Source organism: Helianthus annuus, chromosome 16 (genome assembly GCF_002127325.2).
Source record: "Helianthus annuus cultivar XRQ/B chromosome 16, HanXRQr2.0-SUNRISE, whole genome shotgun sequence".
NCBI lineage: Eukaryota > Viridiplantae > Streptophyta > Magnoliopsida > Asterales > Asteraceae > Helianthus > Helianthus annuus.
In genome coordinates this window covers 154,998,810-155,021,522 of record NC_035448.2, presented here as the reverse complement: position 1 = coordinate 155,021,522, position 22,713 = coordinate 154,998,810, and the positions used below count along the sequence as shown (strand labels likewise).

Below are 22,713 nucleotides of genomic sequence, written 5' to 3'. Positions count from 1 at the left end.
ACTTCGAGTCCTCGAAGAGGACGTTCCCAAAACCGCTATTCGCACTCGCTATGGACATTACGAGTTCGTGGTTATGCCTTTTGGCTTGACCAACGCACCCGCTGTGTTCATGGATCTCATGAATCGTATTTGTAAGCCATACTTGGATCGCTTCGTGATCGTCTTCATTGATGATATTCTCATTTATTCTAAATCTCGAGCCGATCATGAGCGTCATCTCCGCCTTGTACTTGAACTTTTGCGTGTTGAACGTTTATACGCTAAGTTCTCTAAATGCGAGTTTTGGATCAAGGAAATTCAGTTCCTTGGACACGTTGTTAGTGAAAAAGGAATCCATGTTGACCCTTTAAAAATCGAAGCCGTGAAGAATTGGACCGCGCCTAAATCTCCTTCTGAAATCCGTTCTTTCTTAGGATTGGCGGGTTATTACCGTCGATTCATCTCGAACTTTTCAAAGATTGCCGTTCCTCTCACCTCGTTGACTCAAAAAGAGAAACCTTTTGCTTGGGGTCCTGAGCAAGAGGAATCTTTTCAAACTCTCAAGGACTTACTTTGCAACGCCCCTATCCTCGCACTCCCTGATGGGAATGATGATTTCGTGGTGTATTGTGATGCATTGAATCGTGGTCTTGGTTGTGTGCTCATGCAACGAGACAAAGTCATCGCTTACGCCTCTCGCCAACTCAAAATACATGAGAAGAATTATACTACCCACGACCTCGAGCTTGGCGCAGTTGTTTTTGCGTTAAAGATTTGGCGACACTACCTATATGGTACTAAGTGTGTGGTTTTCACTGACCATAAGAGCCTACAACACATCTTTGACCAAAAAGAACTCAATATGCAACAACGACGTTGGGTGGAATTACTCAACGACTACGACTGCGAAATTCGCTACCACCCTGGTAAGGCGAATGTCGTGGCCGATGCACTTAGTCGTAAGGCTCATGTAGATGTCATTCGTTGTTTTCATATCTCGAGCGATCTTCACAATCGCATTCGTGAAGCGCAGTACTCATCTATCAATGAAGGTTCCATGGCTGTAGAAATACGTGGAGCATCTGAAAGTCAACTCGTTTCAAAACCTGATGGTCTCCTCTATTGTTGCGATCGCGTTTGGATACCAGATCGTGACAATCTTCGTGACCTTATCATGAACGAAGCACACAAATCTAAGTACTCAATTCATCCTGGCGCTGACAAGATGTACCATAATCTACGTACATCCTATTGGTGGCCCGGTATGAAGAGAGACATTGCTGTGTACGTTTCCAAGTGTCTTACCTGTTCGAAAGTCAAAGCCGAGCATCAACGACCTTCTGGCCTACTCGAACAACCTGAAATTCCCGTTTGGAAATGGGATAGCATTGCGATGGACTTCATTACTAAACTCCCACGTACACCTTCTGGTTACGATAGCATTTGGGTAGTCATTGATCGTTTGACTAAGTCCGCAAAATTCATTCCCATTCGCGAGGATTTCAAGGTTGAACGACTTACTCGTATCTATACTAATGAAGTCATACGCCATCATGGTGTTCCTCTCGACATCATTTCTGATCGTGATGGTCGATTCACTTCGCGTCTCTGGAAAACTTTTCAGTCCGCTATGGGTACTCATTTAAATCTCAGTACGGCCTTTCATCCTCAATCGGATGGACAGACTGAACGTACTATTCAAACCCTAGAGGACATGCTCCGTTCTTGTGTCATCGACTTTGGTGGTAGTTGGAATGTGCATTTACCTTTGATCGAGTTCTCGTACAACAATAGCTATCACTCCAGTATTCAAATGGCTCCTTTCGAGGCATTGTATGGTCGCAAATGCCGATCTCCTTTAAGCTGGCATGAGATTGGTGACAAGCATTTTACTGGCCCTAAGATCCTTCAAATCCGTGACAATCTACTCAAGGCTCGAAGTCGTCAAAAGAGCTATGCTGACAAAGGACGCAAACCTATGGAATTCAACGTTGGAGACCATGTCCTTCTCAAGGTGTCTCCTTGGAAGGGAGTGGTTCGTTTTGGTAAAAAGGGAAAACTTGCCCCCCGCTATGTTGGTCCTTTCAAGATACTCGAAAGGATTGGCAAGGTGGCTTATCGACTCGATTTACCTCAAGAGCTCAGCAATGTTCATCCAACGTTCCACGTCTCGAACCTAAAGAAATGTCTCGCTGATGAAGGACTTCAAGTTCCTCTCGAAGATCTTCAAATCAACGAAACTATGCACTTCGTGGAAAAACCTGTAGAAATCGTGGACCAGCAAGTCAAGTTACTAAGGCGCAGTAAAATTCCTATCGTTAAGGTTAGATGGGAAGGGAAACGTGGCGCCGAATTTACTTGGGAACTCAAAAAGGATATGAAGTCAAAGTATCCTCATCTTTTCCCTACGTCTTCCTAAATTTCGGGACGAAATTTCCTAAAGGAGGGGAGACTGTAACGCCCGGCTCTTTTGTACTTTCAATTTATAGGGAGTTTTGTTCGTATTGCTATTTTTGGAAACTTTATGTTCTTGTAATCGTTCCATTCCTTGTAATCATTATCAAACCGAGACTTGGATCATTAATGAAGCTTGTATTTTGTTACATTTATGTTGTACGCACTCTAATTATACTCGCATGTTCGATTAGTGAATCAAAATTGTGTTTAATCGTTATTCTTGGAAACTATGTGCGAAACTTGTAATTAAACTAAACTTATGCATTGAACGTATTTTAAACGAGAACGACACTTGATTTGATACTTATACGCTTGATGATACTTGATTTATACTCCTCATACCTAATCACATCTTAAACTATGCCTTTATGGCAAGTATGGCCCTTAAAATACCTTAAACGCATCAAACACACAACTCCAGGGGCCAAATTGTAAAAAATGAAACTTTTATCCGGAAACTTGGAGGCTCGCGGCCCGCGTGGACTTACCTTGTCCTCTTACGCGGCCCGCATGGGTCTCAGGTCTGCAGAATAGTTGGACAGTCGCGACCAGCTTCGTTTTTGGGCGGGATTTCTTGGTTTAAACCGAGTTTTAGCACTAGTTAACCCCCCAAATCAACCCTAATCACTCTCCTATAAGTACCCAAGGTCCTCCAAGCACTTGGACACTTTCAACACACTCAAACCTCTCCTAAACACTCTCAAGTTCCAGCAAGAATGTGCATTTTCGGACAGATTCATACTCTTGCACTAAACTTGGTATAACTTGCTCATTTCTTAACGAAATTACTTGATTCTTCTTCCTACTTGCTTGGTTAATCATGGAGTTTGATTCCTTGACTTTTCCTTGGAGAAATCAGACCTGGAATTGCTCTGAAATTGACCAAAAACTTTCTGTTTTGTAACATACTTGTTTAAACTTCATCCAACTTGTGTCTAACACATTTCACACCAATGTCCTAATTCTTACAACCCCTCTTATGGTTGGTTAAGCTTAAAAACATGGTTGAGACACTTAAATCAGAGGATTAAACCTCATAAACTTTCTGTTTTGTTAGGGTATTTAACCCACAAGTCATGTCAAGCTTAGACTTTGATGAATGAGTGATTGTGGAACAACTTGGGTTGTTCCAACATAAAATCCTCACATGATTTGATGATTTCTTTTAGTTTATATTATTTACATACTTGTATTAGTCCTAGTTCTTGACCCTCCTTGGTTGTCTTTACATCAAGTGAAGTGGTGAGCATTCAAGGGGTCCCTAAATGGAAGTATGTTCTTCCTACCCCATACATGACATTCATGAATAACTCGAGGTGCCTAAACGAAGATCTTAATCTTCTACCTCCTACTTGAATTATTGAACTTAATAATATCTAATACTTAACTTATATATATACTCATTCGAACCTTTAATATTAAACTTGTGTTTATATGTTAAGGTAGTAGAATACCATCTAAGACTTAACACTCCAAGTATGATTCTAATGGGCATACTACCCATGAAATACAATATAACCCTAGTGGTTACGTAGTGTCATATAAGAGTGTAAGTTAAAGGTGATTATTTTGATATCATATTTTATGTTATGTTAAACTCCAAATTTATAATCTTCCGTTGAATGCCAAACTCACACACCTACGTTTCCTTGTGTAGAAGGACTAGGTGCTCCAACTTAATCCATCCACCAAACTCGCTCGCGAGATTTCAAGTGGGAAAGCTTGCAACCACCGTGAGTATACTCGATCCCTTTTTCCCCTTTACACTTTGGGATGCAACATGTATAATTATGCAAACACCTTTAAACTAAACTAAACATACTCAATCCTTGTACAAACATGAAACTAATGTGCTTACTTATGATTCTTGTATGCTCTATTTGAACGATTTAGAACGTATATGCTCATTAACTTTGCTAGCCCACCTTAACAATTATAGCGCTATAGGATTTACGCACCGCCCGTTAAACTTGGGGTATTGTTAAGTTAAACATTTACCATCTCGCTATCAATTGGGATTAGGCTATTTTATGCGTTGGATTCTTTGGTTTAATCATAGTGTACGCCAAAATTGCATACTAGTAATTCACATATTATGAATCATGTTGGATTTGAGCCTTTTTATTCTATTATGCTATGTAAACAAACTTGTGTACTCGCTCATGCTTTTGCATTGAAACTCTATTTTATTACATGTTGCAGGTTGATTATTGAAGTATGGATGAATGATGAAACAAGTTTAGGGTGGACTAGATACACACCTTAAATCTATTTATCTTTTAGTGTTATGTTATTTGTTGAAACAATGTTGTATTTTGTTTTGAATATTGTATGATAATTTAGCACTTGCAATGAAATTTGAATTTAATTAAATATTGTCATATAGTGTTATGAAGTCTCTAGCAATCTATACACACTTCGTCTCATCCCGATGTTTCCGCCATCGGTTGGGGTGTGACAGCTATATCTTGTGTTGTCTTGTATTTGTGATTTGATTCATAAAATTTTATAGTACATGCATTGATATAATTTATGTGACCATGAGTCACACAAATGGGGTATAACATATGTTCTTGATGATACAATAGCCATAAATCAAATACAATAATATTAGTAGCGTACTATGTAACAACTGTCAATAAAACCCGTAATTAGGATAATAATTATCCAATAAGAAAACCTTAATTAAGACACCCAAGTAATTTGGCATAAACCCTGAAATTTCCGGAATAATCGGAATCAGGATCAGGGCCCCTAAAACTTGAGGGGGGCAAACCCTCGTTGGTAATTATCTTAATAAATTCGTTGCTCAGTTCTGATTTGTTAAAATTGTTGAATCACCTAAGCTACAACCGAACTCAGCTAGGCTAGGAAGTAGGCTGCACCCTTTACGGACCGTAAAGGGATAGCCTTACGGACCGTAAGCAGACCGGGTTCCCTTACGGACCGTAAGGAGTTAGTCATACGGTCCGTAAGCGTGTCGAAATTTCTGCTATAAATAGCCGACCTTGGCATGAAAACTGAGAGGTTACAACGACGTAAATAGCTTCTGTAGACGTCGAGATAGCACTGTTATACTACAATCACACACACACGATCACGAAACACTGCCGCAATCAGGATAATAACTCGATCGCTATTACGATTCAACGTCCGATCGATTATAACTATCCAACGATAGTCCGGGTGCTGCTCAATTGAGCTTGTACTTTGATTATTCGTCGTGATTTCGACTTGAATATTAGAGTGTTGTTCGAATTCGGACTATGCTCTGTTATTCGTTGTGAATCCGATTGAATTATCGAGTATTGCACTGATTAATCGTTGTGAAGGTTTAATCTCGTGAATTGACGTAACTGCTGTATTAGTTACTAACCTGTCTGTGTGTGCATTGTGTTAAACTAGGTATAATCAAGGCAAATCAGTAGGCTTATCTATTTGCTCGTTAATCTGCAATGTGAGTCATTCTTCTTTTTAAACTGTTTTCTCACAGTTTGTGAGTAAGTATTACAAAACTCCAAATTATTTTTAAAGGTTATAATTACAGGGATTAAGTCTTTGTAATCACCAAATTACAGCTGGTATGTGAGGTATTGTGCACATTACTATTTTTATCACTCTAGGTGAGTGAGCCTGATATTCGTCACTATTGGGGCGACGGGACCCAATAGTGGTATGACCACAGTCACAGATCCGGTCGAGTGACAAATACCCATTCTTGATAATTGGTTGATAAGAACATTGTAATCGCCCTTAATACTGTAATTTATAACTAACAGGTCGTTTTGGAAAACTGAATGATTCACTCAGTATTTCCCCGCTGACAAAACCTTTTTCAAACATGTTTCAGGTGATCTGTGTGATCCAGGAAAAGTGCAGTAAAGCACTATCAAGCTCAGAAAAGTGGCTCAGTGTGAATAAATCAATAAAACATGTTTTGGAAAATAAAGATTTCTGTGTGAAATCAACTTATTGTAAATTATGGGATTTATCCCTTAAATTTGTGTAATATATTAAAAACGAGCATTTTCCGGTGAAAAGATCCTGTAATAAAAGACTTCCGCTGTTGCATAATAATACCACGGGTACCATTGAAATCTGGTCCGCGGCCCCCGGCTCCGTCCAGGGTAGGGTCGGGAGCCGTGACAGAGAAGGTGGTATCAGAGCTAAGAATTAATAACTATTGAGCCACTGATTGAGCCGCTGATTAAGCCTAATACTAAATTAAGTATTTGACAAAATACTTAATTTTACTAGTTGTTATTCTGTAATTATATGTTTTATTAATTGATTATTTGTTAGTTACAGTATGGGTAAACAAAAGCTGTCTACTATCTACCACAAACTAGATGTTGCGTCTTCTTCTAAAAACCCAGTAAACCTAGAAGAAGGAATCTTTGTCCGCAAGGCAAACTACGAGAATCCTCTTTCCCCAGAGAAAAGGGTTTCGATACTTAAAAAGAGTCAGGAGAACAAGAAACCCCGAACCAAGAGAGTTAGGTTTAACCCAGAAGTCCAAGAATTGGGTAATAGTGCACCGTGGGAAGATAAAATAGACGGGAAATGGGCAAATCTCTATATGCTAGCTACTGTAGCAGAAAATGCCAACCTCTAAATTTCCAATGAATCGAGTCTAATAGAAAAAAATCACTATCCCGTAAATAAATAAAATCCCAGTGTGTTTATTTCCGTTGTTTTCTGTATAAATTGGTATGCAATAAAACTTCAGTGTTGTTTGTTAAACTTTGTTCCAAAGTTTTAACATTGCATTTTGTATTTTGCATATATACTATGCAGCATGAGTGAGATATCGGAAGCATTTCAGAATCTCAACTTATATCCAGTGCCTATCGAAGTCTCTTACGACTTTACTGGTTATGTTGCTGACATAGAAGAACCTGTGGAATTCCAAGCTCCACCACTGGAAAAAGCCAAACCTAAAAAGAAGAGAAGATACGTAGGGTGGAGGAAAGTACGCCGTAGGAAACCAGCAACTAGGAGACTCCCTAAAATAGAAAATCCTGTGATCATGAGCAAGGGAAAAGAAATAGAAACTGGAGAAAGTTCGAAACCACCAGAAAAGGAAATAGGGATAGATCTTAAGCAAAAGGGTATAGAAATTGGCGAAAGCTCTAAACAACCAAAAGAAATCACGTTCCAAGACGAAATAGACCGTCTATTAGGAAACTGTGAAGTCATAAGCCCAATCCGTACTAATTTGTATCCTTACCCGGCTACAGTCCAATTTCCCTTAAACGTAGCACCAACTATTCCTGAACCTTTAATCCACACCCGACCACTAGGTGAACTGGAAGAATGGTGGACAAACGACTGGCAATTCCAAAACATAGTCAATAGTCCTTATAGTTTCCTTCCACAATTTGACCCAGAACCAATCCCGAATCCTCCCATGAGTAATGAAAACCTGGTTGAACTCCGTCAGTTCGGTGAAGAACTGATAGGTACGGGTAATAGGATCAAGGAAATGGGAGAGCATCTAACTTGGAAGTACGACGAGAGGGAGCATCGTTATTAGGACTGTCAGTCAAACTAACGAAAAAGTCAGGGACCCGTATTGTATACTAGTGTAAATAGTAACTTAAAACTCTGTAAAATGGGCAATAAAACTCTGTAAGATACGGTGTGTACGGAGGCATATACAATATACAATGACAAAATGAAAGTCGAGAAATCGACAATTTTGGTTATGCTTGTATGTTGTAATAATTTATGTGTTTATCTGTGCTAATTTTGTTAGTAATAAGTTAGACACTAAAAATTCCTACCAATTAGCAGATGGAAAACGCTAACAATGAACCAATTAATGAAGTAAATCAATCTGAGCAAGAACAAGAAGATCAATATATAACTCGACAAGATATCGAGCATTTTATCGCACAAGGGATAGCCCAGGCTATTCCAGCAATTGTAGCTGCTGTTCATAAACCTGCCGAACCACAACAATTAAATCCTAGTAAACGTACTCTGGAAGATAACGGCAGTAACAGCATAAATGGAGGCGGCAATCATAACGATCATGATCCGCAACAAGTCCCACTTCTAAAAAGAATAAAAGCTGCAACGTCTAGTTGCACTTACAAAGAGTTTCTTGCTTGCAAACCCGCTGAATTTGCAGGTAACGAAGGGGCAACTGCAACACTGCGTTGGTTAGAGAAAACCGAAGCAGTAATTGCAATAAGCAAATGTGCTGAAGAGGATCAGGTGATGTATGCATCAAATCTATTCAAAGAAGAAGCGCTAGAATGGTGGAACACGGTCCTCCAGGCAAAAGGAAGAAGGATAGCCTATGTCATGAGTTGGGAAGAATTTAAGAGTCTTGTAGAAAGAAAATTCTGTCCCGAATATGAAAAAGACCAAATGGCAAACAAATTCCTAAGTCACCGTATGACAGGGGTAGATTGTCGGGGCTATACTTCGACATTCTTTGAATACGCAAGGGTGGTGCCAACACTGGCTTCGCCAGAACCGGTACTTATTTCTCGTTACATCTGGGGGTTAATTAGTAAAATCCGAAACATCGTTAAAGCTGCGAGACCTCGTACTATTGACGATGCGGTAGAATTAGCTAATACCCTAACGGATGAGTTGGTACGCACAAGAGAGGAAGATCGCAAGAAGGAATTAGCTCAAAAGATTACCCAAGGATTTCGTGTGGGTAATACCAAGAAAAGAGGAACGGGGCAATCTTCCTCATCTCCTTTCTGCAAAATTTGCAAAAAGAAGCATTATGGACAATGCAACATGGTTTGCAATTTTTGCAAGACAAAAGGTCACCAGGAAGAAGACTGCAGGAAGAAAACAAGAATTTGTTATAATTGCAGAGAAAGGGGACATTTCCAATTTGAATGTCCTAAATTAGCTAAACCTGTAGCCAACCAAGCCAAACCAGCTGAAGGAGCAACCAAGAGAAATGCGCGTGCATTCCAGCTAACCACTCAAGAAGCCGAACTCATTTCAGATGTGATAGCTGGTACGTTCCTAGTACATGATGTGTTTGCCAAAGTATTATTTGACTCTGGTGCGAACCAAAGTTTTATAAATACTTCATTTTGTCAAGATCTTAAGTTACCTTTAACCACTCTTAGGCAAATCTTCACAGTAGAAACCGCAGAAGGAAATTCTGTGAAAATAAATAAAGTCTGGCAAGAAGGAAAAATAGAACTATTAGGCCATAAGTTTTCTGCAAACCTGTTACCAATGAATTTAGCCGGATTCGATGTCGTGTTAGGAATGGATTGGTTAATAGCCAACCATGCTCGAATCCTATGTGATAAAAATGCTGTAGAAATTCAAACACCTTCCGGAGAAGCAATTTTAATTACTGGAGATAAACCCCGAAAGCCACTGAAATTCATTTCCGTAATGAAATTGGCTAGTTATTCAAGAAAGCAGGAAAGGGTGTACATGATTTCGGTAATCATTAACACTAAAGATAAGGAACTTCAGGACATCCCGGTAGTGTCAGAATACCCAAACGTTTTTCCAGAAGATTTACCTGGGTTACCACCTGATAGAGAAGTAGAGTTTAGAATTCATTTAATTCCAGGTACTGCACCAATAGCTAAAGCACCATATAGATTAGCACCTACCGAAATGCTAGAATTGAAAAAGCAATTAGATGAATTATTAAGCAAAAGATTCATACAACCTAGTTCATCCCCTTGGGGTGCACCAGTGTTGTTTGTGAAAAAAGAAAGATGGATCGATGAGAATGTGTATCGATTATAGAGAATTGAATAAAGTTACGATTAAGAATCGATACCCATTACCTAGGATTGATGATCTTTTTGATCAACTACAAGGAGCTAGGTACTTCTCAAAGATAGATTTAAGATCCGGATACCATCAATTGAAAGTGCAAGAAGAAGACATACCTAAAATTGCTTTTAGAACTAGGTATGGTCATTATGAGTTTACAGTCATGCCCTTTGGATTAACGAATGCCCCAGCAGCATTCATGGACATGATGAATCGAATCTGTAAACCATACTTGGATAAATTTGTAATCGTTTTCATCGACGATATACTTATTTACTCCAAAAGCCAAAAAGAACATTGTGAGCATTTACACGTTCTCTTAACCTTGTTAAGAAAAGAAAGGCTTTATGCCAAATTCTCGAAATGTGAATTTTGGCTGCAAGAAGTACAATTCTTAGGACATGTAGTAAATCAAGAAGGTATCCATGTAGATCCTGCTAAGATAGAAGCAATTACTAAATGGAAAATCCCACAAACAGCAATGGAAATAAGAAGTTTTCTTGGCTTAGCTGGATACTATAGACGATTTATCCAAGATTTTTCTAAGATAGCCGTACCTTTAACCAAGTTAACCTGTAAAGCTGCTAAGTTTGAATGGGGACCTAGACAAGAAGAAGCTTTTAAGATTTTAAAGCATAGGTTGACAAATGCACCAATCTTAGCGTTACCCGAAGGAACAGAAGACTTTGAAGTATATTGTGATGCTTCAAAATTAGGCTATGGATGTGTGCTGATGCAGCGTAAGAAGGTAATTGCGTATGCTTCTAAGCAATTGAAAAAGCACGAAGAAAATTATACGACTCATGATCTAGAATTAGGAGCCATCATTTTTGCCCTTAAGATCTGGAGACATTATCTGTACGGAAGTAAGTTTACTGTCTATACAGATCATAAAAGTTTAAAATATATATTTGGGCAAAAAGAATTAAACATGAGGCAAAGAAGATGGATGGAGATGCTAAGCGACTACGACTGTGATATTCAATATCACGAAGGAAAGGCAAATGTAGTTGCCGATGCCTTAAGTCGTAAGTATAATGAGAAGCATAAACGAGTCCGTGCTCTGAGGTTGAATCTACAAGTAGATTTAATGGCACAAATCAAAGAAGTTCAGAAAACAGCAATCAAAGATGATGCGGAAGGAATGAAAGGTTACCTGAAAGAACTAGAACAAGGAAATGATGGAATTTGGAGATTCCATAAGAAACGAACTTGGGTACCTAAACAAAGAGAGTTACGAAATAAGATTCTAGAAGAAGCTCATAAATCTAGGTATACCATGCACCCAGGAAACAATAAGATGTACCAAGATTTAAGAAATAATTTCTGGTGGATAGGAATGAAAAAGGATATAGCCGAATACGTATCCAAGTGTTTAACTTGTTCACAAGTTAAGGCTGAACACCAGAAACCATCAGGATTACTTCAACAGTTAGAAATGCCTGTATGGAAATAGGAACTCATAACAATGGATTTTGTTACTAAGTTACCCAAAACCAAAAGAGGTAATGATACAATTTGGGTAATTGTAGACCGATTAACCAAATCAGCTCATTTCTTACCAATGAAAGAAACCTTTAGCATGGAAAGGTTAGCGCAACTGTACGTGGACGAAGTAGTATCCCTGCATGGAGTCCCACTCTCCATCGTATCGGATAGAGATAGTCGATTTACTTCTCATTTCTGGAAAAGTTTTCAGAAAGCAATGGGAACTCGACTAAATCTAAGTACTGCATATCATCCACAAACAGACGGACAGAGTGAAAGGACAATACAAACATTAGAAGACATGCTCCGAGCATGTGTAATTGACTTTGGTGGTAATTGGGATAGCCATTTGCCATTAATAGAATTCTCCTATAACAATAGTTATCATTCAAGCATCGAAGCTGCACCATTCGAAGCACTGTATGGACGCAAATGCAGAACTCCAGTATGCTGGGCAGAAATCAGAGAAAGTCAATTATCAGGTCCTGAAATAGTACAAGAAACTACTGACAAAATAACTCAGATCAAGGAAAGACTGAAAACAGCTCGAGATCGTCAGAAGAGCTATGCAGATAATCGTCGCAAACCTTTAGAATTTCAAGTCGGAGATAAAGTACTTTTAAAAGTTTCTCCTTGGAAAGATATAGTACGATTCGGTAAGAAAGGAAAGCTAAGTCCGAGATACGTTAGACCATTCCCTGTGATTCAACGAATAGGACCAGTAGCTTATCGGTTACAACTACCAGAAGAATTGGCTGGAGTACATGATGTATTTCATGTATCCAATCTCAAGAAATGTTTATCAGATGAATCCCTGATAGTCCCTCTTTAGGAAATAGAGGTAAATGAAAAATTGAAATTCGTAGAGAGACCATTAGAAATTAAAGACCGAAAAGTCAAATTCCTCAAGCATAAAAGACTGGTGTTAGTCAAAGTCAAGTGGAATTCAAAGAGAGGGCCAGAATACACTTGGGAGCTGGAATCAGAAATGAAGCGAAAATATCCTCATCTATTCCAGTAAATCTCGAGGACGAGATTTTTCTTAAGGTAGGGAGGATGTAACAACTGTCAATAAAACCCGTAATTAGGATAATAATTATCCAATAAGAAAACCTTAATTAAGACACCCAAGTAATTTGGCATAAACCCTGAAATTTCCGGAATAATCGGAATCAGGATCAGGGCCCCTAAAACTTGAGGGGGGCAAACCCTCGTTGGTAATTATCTTAATAAATTCGTTGCTCAGTTCTGATTTGTTAAAATTGTTGAATCACCTAAGCTACAACCGAACTCAGCTAGGCTAGGAAGTAGGCTGCACCCTTTACGGACCGTAAAGGGATAGCCTTACGGACCGTAAGCAGACCGGGTTCCCTTACGGACCGTAAGGAGTTAGTCATACGGTCCGTAAGTGTGTCGAAATTTCTGCTATAAATAGCCGACCTTGGCATGAAAACTGAGAGGTTACAACGACGTAAATAGCTTCTGTAGACGTCGAGATAGCACTGTTATACTACAATCACACACACACGATCACGAAACACTGCCGCAATCAGGGTAATAACTCGATCGCTATTACGATTCAACGTCCGATCGATTATAACTATCCAACGATAGTTCGGGTGCTGCTCAATTGAGCTTGTACTTTGATTATTCATCGTGATTTCGACTTGAATATTAGAGTGCTGTTCGAATTCGGACTATGCTCTGTTATTCGTTGTGAATCCGATTGAATTATCGAGTATTGCACTGATTAATCGTTGTGAAGGTTTAATCTCGTGATTTGACGTAACTGCTGTATTAGTTACTAACCTGTCTGTGTGTGCATTGTGTTAAACTAGGTATAATCAAGGCAAATCAGTAGGCTTATCTATTTGCTCGTTAATCTACAATGTGAGTCATTCTTCTTTTTAAACTGTTTTCTCACAGTTTGTGAGTAAGTATTACAAAACTCCAAATTATTTTTAAAGGTTATAATTACAGGGATTAAGTCTTTGTAATCACCAAATTACAGCTGGTATGTGGGGTATTGTGCACATTACTATTTTTATCACTCTAGGTGAGTGAGCCTGATATTCGTCACTATTGGGGCGACGGGACCCAATAGTGGTATGACCACAGTCACAGATCCGGTCGAGTGACAAATACCCATTCTTGATAATTGGTTGATAAGAACATTGTAATCGCCCTTAATACTGTAATTTATAACTAACAGGTCGTTTTGGAAAACTGAATGATTCACTCAGTATTTCCCCGCTGACAAAACCTTTTTCAAACATGTTTCAGGTGATCTGTGTGATCCAGGAAAAGTGCAGTAAAGCACTATCAAGCTCAGAAAAGTGGCTCAGTGTGAATAAATCAATAAAACGTGTTTTGGAAAATAAAGATTTCTGTGTGAAATCAACTTATTGTAAATTATGGGATTTATCCCTTAAACTTTGTGTAATATATTAAAAAGAGCATTTTCCGGTGAAAAGATCCTGTAATAAAAGACTTCCGCTGTTGCATAATAATACCACGGGTACCATTGAAATCTGGTCCGCGGCCCCCGGCTCCGTCCAGGGTAGGGTCGGGAGCCGTGACATACTATTTATTTAAGTTGTGTTTTTTTATATAATTATTAGATGTAATTGATGATACACTACAAGGGATTAATTTAGGCTTGAATTACAAGAAACACGTGAAAACGCTAAAGTTCTTTTTACGTGTTATATCGACCAACGAGTTACATCGTATAACTTCGAACACTGACACTTGTATATTTTTATATAATGACATAGTAAACCCTAAAGAGAGAGGAGCCGAATTTTGAAGTTGTTTTAAGTTTTTAAAATGACAAATCAAGAAATTGTTTATGTAATTACCATTGTCAGTCTTCTAAAAGTTATAGGCTGAAGGGTGTGGGGGGTATGGGTTGGGTCATCAATCACCACGTAAGACCATTAATGGATTGCTACACAACCCCTTGCCTCATCCATCATTGTTGGCATGGATTAAATCATGACAACCATGAGCCTCCTTTCCTTTTTCAATATTTCTTTTTCATTTTCACGAAAATTAATTAAAATAAGAGACTAGTGGTTTGGGTCATGACCACACCCTTGGGGCAGTGGTTTTGGATGATGGATTAAAAGTGGGTGACATGACGCTGATATGAAGGGTATAATGACCACGAGGGTCATGACCGTAGCACCTAATAGCTTAATATTGAAATTTTGATTAATTTTAAGGATGCAACCCAACTTGGTAAAAGAATTTCTTAGATTGCGAGTTGTGACATCCTAATCTGCACTATTCATGACCATATGATCACATAAATAATTAGGGTCTGTTTGGTATGCCGTAATAGAATAGACGGGTGAATGGAATGTACGAGGTAATGGAATAGACGGGTGAATGGAATGGTGGTGGGTGACGGGGACAGTGGTGGAGGTGGGTGGCGGCTGACGGCGGAGGCGGGGGTGGGTGGCAGCTGTGGCGCGGTGGTGTCGAGGGTGGTGGCGAGTGACGGCGGGGGCGGAGGTGTGGATGGTGGGTGACGGTTGGTAGCAGCGGAGGTGGGTGACGACTGGGGTGGAGGTGGGTAGTGGCGGGAGACAGCTGGGGTGGAGGTGGGTGGTGGTGGCGGCGGAAGTGGGTGACGGCGGCGACGGTAGTCACGGCGGCAGCTATGACAGTAGTGGTGTCGCCCGTGAGTGAGTTATTAAAACCAATAATAATAATAATAATAATAATAATAATAATAATAATAATAATAATAATAATAATAATAATAATAATAATAATAATAATAATAATGGTAAAAAATAATAATAAAAATAATAAAAATAATAATAATAATAATAATAATAATAATAATAATATATCTTTCCATTCTTTGAAGGAATGAAAAAAAACACCACCTTACCAAGTAATGAAAATTATTATATTTGGAAGGTTTATATTTGTTATGGAATGCTTCGTTCCATTACTACTTGACAACCAAACATATTTCTTTTCATTTCAATAGAGTAATCCATTACATTCCGCCTTCTATTTCTTCGTACCAAACGCTACCTTATAGATTTGAAATATTCTGACATTACCCAATGACTATCTTTCTATTTCTTACTTAATGAAATTTGCAATTAAAATATTTATATTCTATAGAACAACATCATTTCTTTTACGAATACATTCATATTAGTCCAAATTTTCTTTGTTAGCCTTAATTAGACGTGCCAATCATGAAATGAAAGTATTTAGTTTACATCCAAGGTTTTAATTAAAATATCTGCCGACAAAAACATGTGGATACGTGAAAGTCGAGGTTTCCATTGTCAAATGTTTACTAAATATGGAAACTTCTTGAACCTTCTATTCCCCACCACGTGTAATATTTACATCCACTCTTCTCTTCGCATTTTATATTAACTAGATTTTTCCCCGCTAGAGTTGCGGGACACTAAGTCGAAAATTTATCTCTCGTAACATGTACACATGTATTTCAGTTATCTATACATACTACTCATAACACGATCTTAAAAAATTACTTTAAGTCAACCATTATCAAATTTTTGCTAAAAAAAGATGGAAAACTATAATTTTAAACCGGAGAAAAAATTATATTTTTTCTGAACAAATGAGCGTGTGTCAAGCAGCCGCCTGTCACGAATAAAAATTACGCTGAGTCAACCAATTAAAACAAAACACTACCACAGCTTAAGAAAAACTAAAATAATGGCATGACTGTAATCACTAGGGGCAAAATTATAATTTAACCAGGAAAACAAACAAAAACGATGGAGAAAATGTAAATTTAGGTTGAGGGCAAAATCGTAAATTGGCTTGGAGATAAAAAAACTAATGGCAAAAATGTAATTTAAACAGGGCAAAATCGTAATTTTGAACCGAGTGCAAAATTGAAATTTCTAGCTGGGAGCAAAAGCGTGAATTTATTTTTAACTGGGGGTAAAAACATAATTTTGAAGTGATGGCAAAATCGTAATTTTAAAACGGGATAAATAATAAATTTGTTGGACCAATAGGGTAGTGACAGGCAGTTGCCTAGCACTATTCCCTTTGCCGCCCATGAGAGCGAGTAGATGGCCAGCACTATTACCACAATCTTAAGAATGTAAATATTGAAAATGAAAATGAAAATATGTATATAATTACTGTTCATTCACTTATGTTTTTAATATGTATATAATATAATATGTATATAATTTACTTAGAATGTGAATATTAATGATTTAAAAAAAATTAAAAAAAATTAATTTTTAAGGGCCGTATATAATTTGCGAACTCATTAGCTACTATAGCTTATGTTTTTTTTTTTTTTTTGTTATTTTGTATATCTTATCCATGAGCTTTCAATATTAACATTTATATCCTCAACTTTTGAAAACTTTTTATACCTCATTGTGTCTTAAGTGCTTTATTTTATGTACGTATCGGTGTTAATTTAAGTTGGTTTACATTGATATAAATTTCATTGAAAATGAGTTTGGTCAAATATAATGTGTTTTCGTACTTATTTTTATCTAGGTTTTCAATTGGTCTACTTTTTCATGAAATTTTGTTCGGAAACGAGTCGGATCAATATAATATGTTTTCATCAGACAGTATAAATTCGAGTTACTTTGCGTTTCGACGCTACCATAACACGCAATATCATTCTTTAACCTAAGAAAACACTATTTTTTATGTGCGTGACGGTATAAATTCAGGTTGATTTATGTTTCGGCGTAATATTTTTTTAAAAATGAGCCGGGTCAAATATACTACGTATTCATGTTTATTTTTATGCACATTTTTAGTTAATCTATGTTTTGACGAAAATATTTTTAGAAATGATTCATGTTAATTTTATGGACGTTTTCAGTTGGTATACATATTAATCGATAAACAATTACAAAAAAAAAAAAAAAAACAATACACTCACATCACGTTAAAAAAAATGACCCAGCAACGCGGGGAATCAATTCTAGCTTAAGTAAAGCAAGGGCTTTATGCTCTAATAAATTTTGGGCCTCCGTTAAAAAAAAACAAATATATTGATTTAATGCAGATATCTATATTATATTAATAAATGAAAAGGATTTGGGCCATGTGGCATGTGATGGTGGAACAATTTGCTGATGTGGCATGTTATGGTGGAAGATTTATGTGGGAAGCAATCTCAATGTTCCATTCTCTAATTGGACGCGGGATCCGCCAAGCTATCGGGTCTGAGTTTTGGGTAAAAAAACCCACCAACTCTTTATTGGATCCAATATAACAAATGAGTTCGCTAGACAACGTTTCAAGCATTCAGAAACCCTAATCTTTTCCAGCCTCCATCTTCCTTCTTCAATCAGTCAAGCAAATCAAATCAAATGTTAGTTCTTCTCATCTTCATCTTCTAACAAATGGATCGTATTTATCTTCTTTCTCACACAGCAACAAATGACAACCTAATTTCTGCTGAACCCTAAAACCCACCATCGCAAATTTGCTTTGTCTGTTCTTGATCGATTCCTCTTTGATAATCGAAAGTATGCTCTTAATTCCAATCCACCTATGATTTTTATTGCTAATCTATTCCTTTTCATATACGATTCCTAAGGCTGTGATCCACTTCTTCATTTCAATTTAAATGAAAAATGGATTATAGTTTCGTACACTTAGACTTAGAATGATTCAATTAATGGAATATATTTTTGAATAAACAGATGGAATTGCTTGGAACGAAGGTGGAAGACGATGGCTCGGAGATCAATCTCGATCATATGCCACAATGAAATTTTAGTCTTTTTTATTGATTTCTTTCGGTCTAAACCTATTGGATTCGCTTTGAATTATGTCCAAACTAAAGGGATTCCATATATCACCCTACTAAATTCTTATCATCTGAGAGGGTGGAAGATTCAGACTTTGTTCAGAGCACTACCTATGACAAGCACTAAGGTATTATGCTCTAAATACATCTTTTTGTTTTACACTGATGTTTTCCCTTTTTTTTCTAGATTATGTTTAGCGATTCCGTATACATTGAAAGAGAAACAATCTACTTTTGTTTAAGGTATGATCTTCAATAAAATCTTCAATGATTCTGTAATTGGTTTATTGTTTCCTGTTTTTTTTTTTTTTTTTTTTGTGATTTTAGGGGTTTGTTAGATTTCCTAAGTTGTTGACTTAATTAAATGGTTTGACAAGTTTTTATGTGGTTACATTCAAGATTAGTTATAGAAATACAGAAAACATCTATCTCAGCAGCAGAGGTAACCTTATTGGCGGGTTAGGAAAGGTCTTAAAAAGGATTTTGTATGTTTTCTATAATAATTTTATAACTTTATTTCTTTTATGGCACTTTTAATATATTTATATTTAATATGAATGCAGCCTGTTCGTGATCATATCAAGAATGATGAATGTTAAGGCTTTATTTACAATGGTTAAGGTATAGAAGTTTTTACGTTGTCAGTTCTTTTCAAACTTGTATCGTATCGCTTAGTTTTATATTTCTTTTTGCAAGGTTTTACAGCCAAAAAGTTGAACGTGGCAACAATTGAACAAAATGCGTCATTAGAATCAGTGATCAGTGTCGACGACTAGGTTAATAACTTTTTGTTGAATATTATTGATTAGAGGTAACTTAGATATTATTTATACATTAAGAGACAACCCAGCTATTCAACCTTTTCATTGACCGTTTTATGAAATAGAGTGCTTTCTTCATTTCTTTTAAAACTTGAGAAACTGTTAATAATAAACAGCAGATGATGGCCTATTCTAATGTGGCATCGACTACAAGCTTTCAAAGCCCAAAAGCATCTCAGTTTTCCTATGAAAAAGTCACTTCAAGTTTTTCCCAAGTCCACGCGGTTGAGTTTTCAGGTCGAGGTGTAGTCGTTGATTGAAATTATCATTATTTTTAGTTTATGATTTTGAGGTTTCTTTTGTTGTATTTAAGGATGTTTGATGTTCGTCCAATAATCACAAAGCTCATTTGTGTCGGTTTGATACTTTGATCTATGGAGCTGCTGATTTGACTGCATGGGTATGTTCTTTAATTGCATTCCCAATTTTTATAGAAGATAATTCCGTTGAGTATGTTGGGACTAAGTTTTTTTAACATTTGAACGAAAGGCGCAAAACTGGCCAAACCTCAAGGACGAGAATGACATTTTACGCTTTTCTATATTTTATATATTGCATTGAGTTTCGACACTCATCTAAATTCCCCCGTTTCAAAGTTTTTTTAAATCATGTGATTTTAGGTTCTGCAAGTCATTTAACACCACTACAATTGGAGTCCTTAGTAACTGAAGGTGGCACATCAAGATTTTGGTTGGTTAGGCCTGCTCACAGTATTCTCGACATCTTTTTCTTGATGTATTTTGTTGTTTTATATTTAATCTGGGCTGTCGTTCTGTTTTCTTATTTGGCAGGTGGAATTCCGCTCTTCATTATCATCCTCCTGTATACGCACCAGCCGCGCTCTCCATGAACTTTCTATTACGTGAGTATATAACGCTAATTATTAATTAAAAAATGTTTTTTATACGTTGATTATATATTTTTCTGCAACAGCTTCTCGAATTAAAATATATCTTTTGGAATAGTTGATCTTGGACTTTTCCCGAATACAGCTGCAAGATTTGGAATCTCTCTTGGTCTGTATTGTCGTTTGGCTTAGTTATTTATTATGTAATGTGTGGAATACATTATATATTTATATATCAACTGATTTTTTAAAATATAATGTACTAGAGTACCTGATCAACTCCCAACTTATATTCTATTTGAGAATGCAGAAGAGGTTTCCCGCTTTCCAGATATGCATCCGGCAGCTAAATCTTCAGATATAACGAAGGTATACCGTAAAACTTAAGTGTATTATAGCTCACAGGGTCAGATCGGGCCAGCCAAAACTGTATTTTATCTGCTTTTATTTCTTAATAAATTAGTAATGTGTTAGTTTTAGTTACAAAGAACTATAAAAAAATCAGTAATATTATAAAAATTTGAGTTAATAGACTTGGGATTTTATTTGCAATAAAAATACACTTTGGATGACCTTTGACCTGTTTAGCCTGTGTTATCTATTTGTTTATTTTTACCTACCGACCTGTAACCTATTATAGATAACATGCAACTCAATTCAATGCTTTCATAAGTAAATGGGTCGATATATTTTTAAATATAATATTTATGATTGTTTTTCTTGAAGAAATTTCTTTGCCGGCATTTTGAACTTGACAAACATTTGCTCAGTGGCGGATCTAGAAGATCCGCATAGGGGTAACATTTCAATAAAAAGTGGTAACGAAATCGAAAAAACGTTAAATTTTTCAAAATTTACACTACCGTCGAAGCATCACCGGAGCGTCAAGGGGCAACGGAGGTTACCCCTTCTATCACTCTAATTCCGCCCCTGCATTTGCTTGATTATATTGGTGGCAAATAGGTATTATGCTCGACACTTTAATTTTGTTTGGCAAATTATAGCCTCAAAGAGGTAATTAACTTCAAGTATAATTTCATACAATTTATAAAGTTATAATTGAATCTTATTTCTATTATCAAATGTATCTTTCATTCTTTCCCAATTTTCCCTTATTTTTATTAGTTTGTTTTTTGCTATTACTGCTTCTATGGATGGAAGACAGTGATTCGTACACTTCATCTTTTTCCAGATTGACTATTGTGATATGAATAACTTGCTTCAACCGATCTTCCACATGTTGGCTTGCTCGTACTTATTTCAATGTAATCTTTCATAGACTCTTTTTCCTCTTTATTCAACAATATAATTGTTTAGTAGTTTAGTGTAGAAATAGAATTAATTATTTGTATACCTTAAAATCAACCTGTAAAAGTAAGGTCTCTTATTGTTGGGTTTTTTGTTTTATACTTGATTACAATATTATGGGCTTGGGTACAAAGTTTTTTATATTAAAAGAATTTTACAACACAATATGCGCTGAAGCCAAGTCAGTGTTACTCTTGATGCAATATTTAACTCATAGGTATGGTTTGATTTTAATTTTAAATAGAAATGAATTAGTGTGTGTTGAAATTTTTTATTAATGTAATTTAAATTTTCCTACCCGGGTGTCTACCCAGGTGATAACCTAGTTTTTATATATAATCTATCTACTATAATAAAAGAAACCAACTTTTGGACACGTGTCATTCATTGAATGCATCCTCAAATCTATACTTATTTTATATTAACTAAATAAATAAATATTGAATCTTATCATACTTTAATAAAATATTATCCTCAAATCTAAATTGTTAATTTAATATACCTTTAAAACAAATACCCCTTTTTCCTACTTATCTTATATTGAATATATAATTAATAAATTTATATACATATATTAATTCGTAACACGCTGAAAAATAGTGATTTTATTTATTTCTTGATTTGGACATCAAACTTTTCACAATTCTTCATTATAGCCCAGACTTAGTTTGTGTTCTCATATTTCTTCATACGTGCATTTTGCTTAGGTACTAAGGTGCTGTTTGTTTTTGCAGACAAAAACTGTCTGCAGTCTGATTTCAGCTGATTTTATGTCTGCAACTGAAGATGTGGTCTAAAGGTCTGCAAGCTGAAAATATAATATTGTTTGTTTTATAAACTGGATATCGTCTGTATAACATAAAAAAACCATAATACAACCACCACCACCACTACACTGCCCAAAACACCAGCACCACCACTCAAACCCGTAAAAAAAACGAATCTGTCCAAAAAAAAAAAAGATAACTTTAATATCCACTCATATCCACACACTACAGTTTTTTAAATGAAATTAAAAAGAAAAAAAACAATTGAGGCTCAAATTAACACATCGAATCTCTGTGAAAAGAAAGAAGAAAAAGGATAAGACAAAATACCTGAAACCCTAGGGAGGAGAAGAAAAAGGAAGACAACAGCAGAGCTGTTGCTGCTACGGTGCTTGGAGAACCACCTTCAAACTCATCTAGTACCTTCGTTTTTGCTTGTCATTTCCGGCAGCTACAGCCGCCGTCGGT

At 36.6% G+C, this 22,713-nt stretch overlaps 1 protein-coding gene across 17 annotated transcripts; it reads left to right on the top strand.

The window, feature by feature from the left end:
* The first annotated feature begins 17,959 nt into the window (after positions 1-17,959).
* Positions 17,960-22,468, top strand: LOC110919826. 17 transcript variants are annotated; one of them, XR_004884029.1, is made up of 13 exons: positions 17,970-18,218; positions 18,396-18,630; positions 18,690-18,745; positions 18,902-18,987; positions 19,066-19,123; positions 19,199-19,278; positions 19,440-19,723; positions 19,944-20,017; positions 20,115-20,185; positions 20,257-20,339; positions 20,481-20,539; positions 21,363-21,435; positions 22,213-22,468. XR_004884029.1 is itself a non-coding variant. In XM_035985354.1 (12 exons), the coding sequence occupies exons 6-12, from the start codon at positions 19,720-19,722 to the stop codon at positions 22,242-22,244; spliced, it is 360 nt and encodes a 119-aa protein (XP_035841247.1). In that variant the 5' UTR covers positions 17,970-18,218; positions 18,396-18,630; positions 18,690-18,745; positions 19,066-19,123; positions 19,199-19,278; positions 19,440-19,719; the 3' UTR covers positions 22,245-22,468. The 17 variants fall into 17 exon arrangements, 5 of the variants coding, with proteins under 5 accessions (XP_035841249.1, XP_035841247.1, XP_035841250.1 ...); XR_004884035.1 differs by lacking the exon at positions 18,902-18,987 and having other exon boundaries at positions 19,944-19,994; positions 20,289-20,339; XR_004884034.1 differs by lacking the exon at positions 18,902-18,987 and having other exon boundaries at positions 19,944-19,994.
* The last annotated feature ends 245 nt before the right edge of the window (positions 22,469-22,713 follow it).

Coding starts and splice junctions, on each gene's coding strand:
- LOC110919826 (XM_035985353.1), top strand. CDS start 18,427: ATGGCTCGGAGATCAATCTCGATCATATGCCACAATGAAATTTTAGTC. Junction 18,631..18,689: donor TACCTATGACAAGCACTAAG/GTATTATGCTCT, acceptor TTTTTTTTCTAG/ATTATGTTTAGCGATTCCGT. Junction 20,186..20,480: donor CTCCATGAACTTTCTATTAC/GTGAGTATATAA, acceptor TTGAGAATGCAG/AAGAGGTTTCCCGCTTTCCA.